At 35.2% G+C, this 12,500-nt stretch overlaps 2 protein-coding genes and 1 pseudogene across 2 annotated transcripts in view; 1 reads left to right on the top strand and 2 right to left on the bottom strand.

The window, feature by feature from the left end:
• The window catches only part of LOC137617357 (uncharacterized), a 231,839-nt gene that overhangs the window by 115,776 nt on the left and 103,563 nt on the right, over positions 1-12,500 (bottom strand).
• The window catches only part of LOC137617727 (involucrin-like), a 30,564-nt gene continuing 24,679 nt past the window's right edge, over positions 6,616-12,500 (top strand). Inside the window, exon 1 of the mRNA XM_068347724.1 lies at positions 6,616-7,370. Within this exon, the coding sequence (XP_068203825.1) occupies positions 6,616-7,370 (755 nt within the window). The remainder of the gene's footprint in view (positions 7,371-12,500) is intronic.
• On the bottom strand, positions 11,614-11,732 carry LOC137617752 (5S ribosomal RNA; annotated as a pseudogene).

Raw genomic sequence — 12,500 nt, 5'->3', positions numbered from 1 at the left:
TTCTAACGAAAAAAGAGGCGAGAAATGAAGGGAAATTAGGTCTTTCTAAGGAAAATGAGACAATAAACTGAGGTGCATCAAAATATAGATGGTAAGAAGAGAATATGCGAGGAATGGTAGACGAAAAGTTTAGCTCTAAAATGAGGAAAGAGTTCAGAGATCATAAGTGAACAAGAGATTGTTCGGATAATTAACGTCGAAAGGGATAAGACAATGGAAATGATGCTAGGAATATACGGATTGTTTATTGCTTCGCTTTTAGTTTATTTATTCCTTGTTTTCCTTTCCTCACTCGGCTATTTTTCCTGTTGGAGCTCTTGGGCTTACAGCATCTTGCTTTTCCAACTGGGGCTATTATAGCTTATTTAATAACAACAACAACAACAACAACAACAACAACAATAATAATAATAATAATAATAATAATAATAACATATTCGTTTATACATTTTCCAACTAGGGTTATTATAGCTTAGTTGTAATAATAATAATAATAATAATAATAATAATAATAATAATAATAATAATAAAAATAATAATCATCATCATCATAATAATAATAATATTAATAAAATTATATTTTCGTTTATAAATTTTGAATAACACGTACGAAAGATGCAGAACTATAAAATGTAATATTCATCTGAATAATGCTCAACAATGTATGAAGCAAAAATTGAATTTCTTTTAAAGTAAAAAACCAAAAGTCGATTACATAAATTTCAAATTACGCCACAGGACGTATGACTGTATCAAGGATCCTTTCAGACAAGAGAAGCCACTAAGCAAATTGCGAAAATGACGAGGTTGCAACTTCGCTTAACATATTCGGGAAAGTGCAACTGATGGCAGAAGATGACATTGCGGGGAAGAGCGAGATGGGATTTTGGAAAGGGAATTGTTATGTGGAGCAAGAGTTGACTACAAAAACAGTTTCACGACTGATTTGAGAGCTAGGGAAGAGTTTTTAAGCAGTGCCATAAGTATGAAAACACACATTATATATATATATATATATATATAGTTCATAGCAAATAAACCTAGTATGGGTAGCCCTGACTGGATTTTAAGTAGAGGCGGAAGCATTAATACACACACATACATACACACACACACACACACACATATATATATATATATATATACAGTATATATATACAGTATATATATGAGAGAGAGAGAGAGAGAGAGAGAGAGAGAGAGAGAGAGATCGAAAAAGTAATGTTATAAAGAAGTTGGGAAGATTATAAATGTCAATATTGCAAATCAAACCAAGTTTAGAGAGAGAGAGAGAGAGAGAGAGAGAGAGAGAGAGAGAGAGAGACTAGCGGTCATATTCGTTTATATCTAAGTATTAATTGATACATTTCTTTAGGTTTTAGTTAATTTTAGTCATTGAATAGGCTGTAAAAAATGAATACTTTTGACTTCTGAAATCAGTTAACGTTCGCCACTTTAATTATTTCAAACAAAACACGAACCAAAAGTACAAAGTTTAATGAATTTTTTCCCCAAAAAGGACGCGTCATTTTACTTCACCTAATCTTAAATACCTCGTAAAAAGTGTGTCCATAAATTGGAAAACTTTACGTAAAAAAACAATTCATGAAAAAAGCAACAAGTTTTATATATCAGACTTAAGGCTGATGTCATTGATTCCTGCGTTGAGAGAGAGAGAGAGAGAGAGAGAGAGAGAGAGAGAGAGAGAGAGAGAGAGAGAGAGAAATTTTTTTTGTGAAAACAGGTGAAATATGTCCACATTGAAGAGCTTTCATTTGAGAGAGAGAGAGAGAGAGAGAGAGAGAGAGAGAGAGAGATTGTGTGAAAACAGGTGAAATATGTCCACATTGAAGAGCTTTCATTTGAGAGAGAGAGGAGAGAGAGAGAGAGAGAGAGAGAGAGAGAGAGAGAAAATTGTGTGAAAACAGCTGAAATATGTCCACATTGGAGAGCGAGAGAGAGAGAGAGAGAGAAAAAAAATTGTGTGAAAACAGGTGAAATATGACCACATTGAAGAGCTTTCATTTGAGAGAGAGAGAGAGAGAGAGAGAGAGAGAGAGAGAGAGAGAGATTAAATATGTCCGCATAGAAGAGCTTTCATCTGAGAGAGAGAGAGAGAGAGAGAGAGAGAGAGAGAGAACAGGTGAAATATGCCCACATGAAGAGCTTTCATCAGAGAGAGAGAGAGAGAGGAGAGAGAGAGAGAGACGTAACTTGCATAATTTAGCCAATACTACGTACGCTATGATGATAAATATGGAAATATTAAAGATATAATATTTAATTGATTTAAGAACTTACTCATATGGATATAATAGTTAATTTACTTGAAAACTTACTCAAAGGGATATATGAGTTGGTTTACTTAAGAATTTACTCATAAGGATATAATTAATTTACTTAAGACTTAAGAATTAATTCACTTGAGAACTTACTCATACGGATATAAGAGCTTATTTATTTAAGATCCCCAACACGAATGTCTGCATGCGTGTCTCTCTCTCTCTCTCTCTCTCTCTCTCTCTCTCTCCATAAGCAGGTAGTTATAGAGTAAAGAAGGTTTATATAAATGTCATACATTTCATAAGATGACAATTATTTGGTCTCATGGCCTGAATTATTCTCTCTCTCCCTCTCTCTCTCTCTCTCTCTCTCTCTCTCTCTCTCTCTCTCTCTCCATAGGAAAAACATTATATTTCCCTCCCAAGGAAGGGAATATAAACATTGATAATTAAAAACGTTAAAAATCTTTCAAAAGAAAACTTTCATGGTATACGGTATAGGAGGGAGTGAAGCTGCAGGGGAAAAAGATGAATTTTATATATATATATATATATATATATATATATATATATATAATTTGCTACGCATCTTCATTGTATATTTCCGATCATTATTTACGTTTAGATTTCACGGGAATATTTTGGTTTCCAATCTAGTTTTGGCCTTCGAGGAAAGGAACGGTAACGTGTCTCCAAGATCCAGGTGTTTCTATTGCAGGATGTCTTCAGGATGATAATCCTCTTCTTGTCTATTTTTAGGGTTTGAATTTTTTTGCTTTATGCATATCATGCCGAATGGCTTCCCCGGTCCCTGTATTCGGCCGTATGGCCCAAATCCTATAAATCAAGGTATGAATCTAAGCATAAAAACCAATCATATGTAACTGCAAAAACAGGAGCCACTCAGTTTAGATCCAAGAGGTCTCCAATCGGAGAGAAGATCAGATTCTCAGAGTCTCCGGCATTTGAAAGGAACGGATTGAAGACTTCGTTCTTCGTTCTATCCCTGAATGGGGAACATCTCATTTGAGACAACGTTCTAAAATTATTTTAATGCTCATATAATTCTATATTTTTAACATATTGTGAAAATAATGTTATTATTAAAATCGAAAGTAATATTTGTTTCCAAAAATTATTATCAGAAATAAAATGAATGCTATATTTTACTCAAATTTACATAAAACTTTCCAATCGGTTTTTTTATAAATAAATTTCTAGTCAAGCCTGCTGTTTCCGTCTTCTGTCTTCATGGTCTCTGCTGCCCGGGTAAGTATTACTTTTGAATCTCTTCTCTCCTCCTATCTTTCTTGCTCATTGGCAGACAGGTCACCTCTCCAGGGTTTCCCTGGAGTTGCCCGGGGGCCGTGGCTCGGCTGGGACGCCCTCCTCAAGGGTCTCCTGACGGAGCAATGGTCGCATAGGCGCCACGGACGTGGCATAAAGTCCCTCTTCGGGGATCGACTCGGAGGGGCCCGGGGACCACCTTTCCGTCGGCCAAGAGGACTTCTTGCTGGGTCTTCTCGAAGTGGGGGCTCTCCTCTGGGCTTTGCTTGGAGTCGAGAAGCCTACCTTCGAGGTTTCCCGGGGAACAGGAGGTCTTCCTTCCTCTCTTTCTCTCACTCTGAATTTTCTTCTTCTTCTTCTTCTAAAGGGCTTTGCGGAGACCAAGTAGTTTTTTTGGCTTGTCATCATTATCACCATCATATTAATCATCGTCATCATCATCATAATAATAATCATCATAATAATCATCATCATCATCATAATAATAATCATCATCATCCTCATAATAATCATCTTTATCATCATCATAATAATCATCTTCATCATCATCATCATAATCATCTTCATTATCATCATCATCATAATAATCATCTTCATCATCATCATCATCATAATAATCATCTTCATCATCATCATTATCATAATAATCATCTTCATCATCATAATAATAATCTTCATCATCATAATAATAATAATCATCATAATAATCATCCTCATCATCATCATCATAATAATCATCTTCATCATCATCAACATAATAATCATCTTCATCATCATCATGATAATCATTTTCATCATCATCATCATCATCATAATAATTATCTTCATCATCATCATCATAATCATCTTCATCATCATTATAATAATCATCTTCCTCATCATCATCATAATGATAATAATCATCTTCATCATCATCATCATCATGATAATCATCTTCCTCATCATCATCATGATAATCATCTTCATCATCATCACCATAATAATCATCTTCATCATCATCATAATGATAATCATCTTCATCATCATCATCATCATAATAATCATCTTCATCATCATAATGATAATCATCTTCATCATCATCATCATAATAATAATCATCTTCACCATCATCATCATCATCATAATAATCATCTTCATCATCATCATCATAATAATCATCTTGACCATCATCATCATCATAATAATAATCATCTTCCTCATCATCATCATAATAATAATCATCTTCATCATCATCATCATCATGATAATCATCTTCCTCACCATCATCATAATGATAATCATCTTCATCATCATCATCATCATGATAATCATCTCCCTCACCATCATCATAATGATAATCATCTTCATCATCATCATCATCATGATAATCATCTTTCTCACCATCATCATAATTATAATCATCTTCATCATCATCATCGGTAGTTATATGGTTAGAAGGTCTATATAGGTCATACATTTCATAAGATGACAATTATTTGATCTCAAGGCCTGAAGATTCTCTCTCTCTCTCTCTCTCTCTCTCTCTCTCTCTCTCTCTCTCTCTCTCTAAGCAGGTAGTTATAGGGTATAGAAGGTTTATATAGATGTCACACATTTCACAAGATGACAACTATTTGGTATCATGGCCTGAAATGATTCTCTCTCTCTCTCTCTCTCTCTCTCTCTCTCTCTCTCTCTCTCTCTCTCTCTCTCGTTAGTCTCCTAAATTCCTTACCCTTTATCGATATCTGTCCGTATGTATGTCTCTGTCTGTCTGTGTGTCTGTGCGTCTTTGGAAGCTGTCTGAGATTCAACCAACCGTGCCATTCCTCTCAAGGATTTTTCTCGGCTCCGAGGGACCATGTCGAATCGCTGCCCGGAATTCCTACCAGCAACTTCATCCTCTGACACAAACACACGCACGCACGCACGAACACACATGCACGCGATAATCTTGAGCCCTTGGATTCTGGAATGTGACGGAAGCTTCGCCAATCTCTTTCACAGGTTGTTAAAAGCTTCGTTACACCGAAGCTATTTGAGTTAGGCAAAATAAAAAAGAAACGAACATTTTCCTGGGAGCTAGAATGGGGCTATTTCATTTACATTCTCAACTAGATAGGGGACTGAGCTGAGGGCAAACATCCACCATGGCAGCTTATTTCTCGACCTTGACCTTTGACCTTTAAATGTATTAATTGGCGTGGATTCTCATACACTCAAATATGAATCACGTTTGAAGTCTGTGATAATGATGTCTAAAATTATGGCTGATTAAGTGAGTTGGACATTTTCCCTGACCGTGACCTTGACCTTTAATCTTGACCTTCAAAAATTCACACACGTTTCCAGCTTTTTACATAACAGTTAATCCCAGCGAGTTTAATTATTATACGATTAAAATTATGGCCAAGAAACTGTTAACAAACAAACACACACACATAACCTTCTTCCAATTTCGTTGGCGGAGGTAATTAAATAAAAATTCGTATCTGTTTTTTTAGTGTTCTTCCGCATCAGGCGAGTGGAATCTGATTCGAATTCTTTTGACATGATGATGCAAACGAAGCATCTGTAAATTAGAATACTTTGATGGTTACGACAAGGAATAATGACATGAGCTATTAAATGTATACCAATATGCTTGCTTAGAAAAGCTATTACATGACTACATGAACTGTAAGAAAAAGCTATTATATGAGCAGATGAGTTATAAGAAAAAGCTAATACATGAGCAGATGAACTATACGAAAAAGCTATTATATGAGCACATGAACTGTAAGAAAAAGCTATTATATGAGCAGACGAATTATAAGAAAAAGCTAATACATGAGCAGATGAACTGTAAGAAAAAGCTATTATATGAGCAATTGAACTGTAAGAAAAACCTATTACATCAGCAGATGAACTATAAGAAAAGCTATTACATGAGCTGATGAACTATAAGAAAAGGCTATTGCATGAGCAGATGAACTATAAGAAAAACCTATTACATCAGCAGATGAACTATAAGAAAAAGCTATTACATGAGCAGATGAAATGTAAGAAAAAGCTATTATATGAGCACATGAGCTGTAAGAAAAACCTATTACATCAGCAGATGAACTATACGAAAAAGCTATTATATGAGCAGAAGAACTATAAGAAAAAGCTATTACATGAGCAGATAAACTATAAGAAAAAGCTATTACATGAGCAGATGAACTATAAGAAAAAGCTATTACATGAGCAGATGAACTATAAGAAAAAGATATTACATGAGCAGATGAACTGTAAGAAAAAGCTATCATATGAGCAGATGAACTATAAGAAAAGTCTATTACATCAGCAGATGAATTATAAGAAAAAGCTATTACATCAGCAGATGAACTATACGAAAAAGCTATTACATCAGCAGATGAACTGTAAGAAAAACCTATTACATCAGCAGATGAACTATAAGAAAAAGCTATTACATGAGCAGATGAACTATAAGAAAAAGCTATTACATCAGCAGATGAACTGTAAGAAAAACCTATTACATCAGCAGATGAACTATAAGAAAAAGCTATTACATGAGCAGATGAACTATAAGAAAAAGCTATTACATCAGCAGATGAACTGTAAGAAAAACCTATTACATCAGCAGAAGAACTATAAGAAAAAGCTATTACATGAGCAGATGAACTATAAGAAAAACCTATTACATCAGCAGATGAACTATAAGAAAAAGTTTTTACATGAGCAGATGAACCATAAGAAAAGGCTATTGCATGAGCAGATGAACTATAAGAAAAGGCGTTTGCATGAGCAGATGAACTATAAGAAAAAGCTATTGACACTGTAAGACAAACTCCCGGAACCAAGCAACTGCTGATATAGAAAGACACGATATTTTTGTAGACGAGGTGCTAGCAAGGAAGCAATGTTTCAGGAGGAAGACGAGCTACTGAGTACATTAGATGGTGAATACCAATGAGCAAGCAAATAATGACACAGACTTTTTAAAAGTTTAAAGACCGCTCATGAATGGCAAAGGCAAGGGTCAGTGACACTGCCCTATCAAGCAGGACAATGCCGTAGACGGCGTAGAGACTGCCCATATATATATATATATATATATATATATATATATATATATATATATATATATATATATATATATATATATATATATATATATATATATGATGAGCGCCCAAGCCCCTCTCCACCCAAGCTAGGACCAAGGAGGGCCAGGCAATGGCTGCAGATGACTTAGCAGAGAGACCTATAGGCACCCCCAAACCCCCCCATCTTTAGCTCACAAGTATGGTGAGACTGCAACGACCTAAGAAACTAATGAGTTTCAGCGGGACTCGAACCCCAGTCTGCCGTTAACCAGTCAGAGACGTTACCATATCGGCCACCACAACCCTAAACAAAATCAAATAAAACCAAGAAATACTATTTTAGTATAAATAAACAAGGATATATTTGCATAAGTGAGACGACGAGCCCAAAGAATATGCAAAGAAAAATTATCTATTATGAACATTGGAGAACGAAATACAGAGCATACGAATACTGGCATAGCGAGACAAGCTCTTTGTGACCATGAGATGACGGACTTCAAAGAGCTCGCCAAGAATAACATGTCATAAAAGGCTATTTCTGTACAAGAGATGATGAGCTCCAAGGAGAAAGCCAAGAATAATACAGCGAGATAAACTATTCGCGTATTTAAGGCAGCGAACATCGAACAGCAGACGGAAAAGACAGAGCCAGGAAGGCTATTTGTGTAAAAGATAAACTCCGAAGAGCATGCCAGGGATAATACAGCGAGATAAACTATCAACGTTCTTAAGATAGCCAACATAAAACTGCAGACGTAAAAAAGACAGAGGACGAAAGGTTATTTCTGTAAAAGAGGTGATAAACTCTTAGGAAGAGGCCAAGGATAATACTACAGATAAACTATTATCGTACCTAAGACAGCGAACATGAAATAGCAGATGGAAAAAAATGTCTGTTCAATGGATTAATGGATTGGTTGATTTAAAGTTTTCTGGCATCCTGACATCTAAGGTCATTGACGCCGATATCATTTATTATATATAAAAAATAAAGGAATATTCAATTAAAACCATAAAAGTTAAGATGTCATTATAAAAGTTAAATAAGTTTCCAGACGACCTGCTTCTGAAATAAATCTAAAAATGACGCTTGCATAGTAACACACATCATGTTCAAGAATCTTGGCAAAAATACACACATCATGTCCAAGAATCTTGGCAAGGATGAACCTGCCATCATACCGCGATGAAGACAAAGGAGTAAGTGTGAAAAGATATACTCACAGAGGCAATGCAATCTCAAAAGTAGAATATTTTCCCAATATCAAGCAAAGAACGATTCGACAAGAAAGCTTAATATTATATACCAAAGAACCGACAGGACAAGCCAACGAACGTTCCTTTTGGGTCAAAAGCCGCCGTGTTTCGGCGGGATGATCTAAAGGCTCTCTTAAACTTGCAACTGAAGTGTTGCTGGAAGGTATAAAACATGCTGTTTCCGTAAGTCATAAGCGTGTTGCAGCTGCTGCAGCTCAGCTCATGTCGAGAATATTGATGTTTCTGGCGGTGTGACAAAAAGCTAAATAGCTGCGGGAGGTCGAATTAGCCCTGGATGTCGAGGCACCGTTCAGGATGGCGGTGGCGCGAGAAGCGAGTGGAAATGCGAGGGTTGTTTATGAACGCAGCCGACAAACATTAGCTCGAGTTCAATTTTGGCTTAATTTTTCTTTTCTTAACCAATTATAATGACTTACTTTATCCATCGGTGCTTTACAACTGTTATCGTGGCATTTACTTCACATTTACATTGTTGATATCATTATCATAATTAAAACGACAAATAAAAATACCTGAAATGAAGTTTGGAAAAAAAATACTCGGCTAACATGGGCAAAAGCTACCAATGAAATTTTCTGTTTTATGTCGTAAAACCTTACAACATAAAACTCAAACCAAACTTCTTCCATTAATCCTGCAATGCCTAAACAGCTGTTTACTTTTAATATAGATGGAATAAATATATGTTTGCTAGGGAATATATATATATATATATATATATATATATATATATATATATATATATATATATATATATATATATGTGTGTGTATATATATACACACACACATATATATATATATATATACATATATATATATATATATATATATATGTATATATATAGCAAAATAGATTGTAAAACATTATAAGGAATGAAAATTAACACGACTAACAAAATTGTTCAATTCGAAAATGCTGACGTAAGTACTTACTGTAAGAGTGAAAAAAAGGCTTCTTAAATATTTGTTTTGGCCCCGGGAATACTTAGATTAAGCTGTTACATTTAACTCCTTCTTCCAAAGAAATATAATTTAATTATCCTTACTATGTAGAGATTGTGTGGAAAAGGTCGTACTTTTCTAGTCTCCTTTATTGTTATTACGTGAAGATTCTTAAGTACTTACCAATATTTGAAGCATATTCTGGTAAAAATTTGTATTAAAAAAACGGCAATTGTTTGGCTACATTTATTCCAGGATTTTTACCGTTTTAAAAATGGATATATTGACATAAAGGAGTGATATTACGGTCACCAACCCGTACAAGATGATAACGAATTAAGGTAAAATTACGGTCGCCTGTATTTTATTGAACTACGGTTGAGAACTATATTTTTACGGAGAATTTCCAACTAAAATTACGTTTTTTTTAACCATATGTAATTTGACCTCCACACAAGGGCTTTATTTCAATTACGTTATTGTTCTCTTCATTTATTTATTTCCTTATTTCCTTTCCTCACTGGGCTATTTTTCCCTGTTGGAGCCCCTGGGCTTATAGCATCTTGCTTTTCCAACTAGGGTTGTAGCTTGGATAGTAATAATAATAATAATCCATGTCATGAACTTAGTTAAACTCGAGCCAACACACAGCAACATATACCGTGAAATCAAAATGAGAAGTCAGAATTGGTTTGAACATGCATACACGCATTGCACGTGTTCCACTTGGAATTTACAGCTACACCATTTGCCTCAACTGTTCATGTATGACAAGGTAACAATACGATCTGTTGGAAAAAAACGGAAAACTTTTCCCATGGAAAATACATACCGGTATTTTTTTTCTGTCGAATAACAAGAACAACAGAAAGGAGGAGCAATGTTAGGAGAAACAAAAATGAAAGAGAATAAATGGTAGAGGTTGAAATAAAAAAAGAACTGCGGAGGAAACAAAGGAAGGACAAGGAAAAAGAGAGAAGGAACAAAAGAAACAAATGGTAAAAAGTCTATCTCAATTCCCTGGCCGTTCTCTATCCAAAATGGCCATCTGGCATTCTCCAATTCGGGTATTATTATTATTATTATTATTATTATTATTATTATTATTATTACTTGCTAAGCAACAACTCTAGTTGGAAAAGCAGGATGCTATAAGCCCATGGGCTCCAACAGGGGAAAGAGCCCAGTGAGGAAAGGAAACAGGGAAAAATAAAATATTTTATGATCAGTAACATTAAAAAAAATATTTCATATATAAACTATAAAAACTTGAACCGGAGGAACAGAAATAAGATAGAATAGTGTGCCCTCAAGCAAGAGAACTAACCTAAGACAGTGGAAGATCATGGTACAGAGGCAATGGCAATACCCAAGACTAGAGAACAATGGTTTGATTTTAGAGTGTCCTTCTTCTAGAAGAGCTGACTACCATAGCTAAAGAGTATCTTCTACCCTTACCAAGATGAAATTAACCACTGAAAAATCACAGTGCAGTAGTTAACCCCTTGGGTTAAGAAGAATTGTTTAGTAATCTCAGAGCTGTTAGGTGTATGAGGTCAGAGGAGAATTATGTAAAGAATAGGCCAGACTATTCGGTGTATGTGTAGGCAAAGGGAAAGTGAACCGTAACCAGAGAGAAGGATTCAATGTAGTACTGTCTGGCCAGTCAAAGGACCCCATAACTCTAGCGGTAGTATCTCAAAGGTGGCTGGTGCCCTGACCAACCTACTACCTACCAAAAATCTAAATTGCCAATAGCATCTGGTGTTCCCAGGCGGTCACCCATCCACGTACTGAACAGACCCAACGTTGCTTAACCTCGCTGATCGGACGAGAAGCGGTGTTTTCAACATGATATGGCCATTGACTGATCTGGTTTAACCAATAAATTCTTAACGTGCAATCATTCAGACAATGGTACAACTCTTATTGGAGTGGCGCTTTGTATTACAGTAAGTACTGATATCATACCGGCTAAAAATAGAAACACACTAGATTGTTGCATGTATTATAACGCGAGATTTGAGTGGTTCCCCTTCCGAATCAACATAAACGCTTCATGTTTGAATAATGATGTTTTGTGGTAACAATTATACGAGATCTGTGAAATTCATGAGCTTTGGGCTGTGATAAACACCTGGGTGGAAGTAGTCAATTATCATTATTATTATTACCTCTGCCAATGAAGTTGGAAAGAGGGTATGTTTTCGCCCCTGTTTGTGTGTGTGTGTTTGTTTGTTTGTGAACAGCTTCCTGGCCGCAATTTTTAATCGTAGAGTAATGAAACTTGCAAGAATTAAAAAGATAGATATGAATAAATTTTGGAAGGTCAAGGTCATAGGTCAAGGACACGGCTAAGCTAAATTCACGTAATAAGTCCAAAGTTCGGACATCGTTGTCAAAGAGACTTCAAACTTGGTTCATATTTTGAGTGCAGGAAAATCCACGCCAATTAATGCATGTTAAGGTCAAAGGTCAAGGTCGAGCAAAAGGTCGAGAACTACGTTCTACTGAGTGTCCCTCTAATTATTATTATTATTATTATTATTATTATTATTATTATTATTGTTGTTGTTGTTGTTGTTGTTGTCAATAATGATAATAATAACAATTAATAATACGTCACTTTTACATAG

The sequence above is a fragment of the Palaemon carinicauda genome, chromosome 23 (genome assembly GCF_036898095.1).
Source record: "Palaemon carinicauda isolate YSFRI2023 chromosome 23, ASM3689809v2, whole genome shotgun sequence".
Lineage (NCBI taxonomy): Eukaryota > Metazoa > Arthropoda > Malacostraca > Decapoda > Palaemonidae > Palaemon > Palaemon carinicauda.
This window is presented reverse-complemented; position numbering and strand designations above follow the sequence as displayed.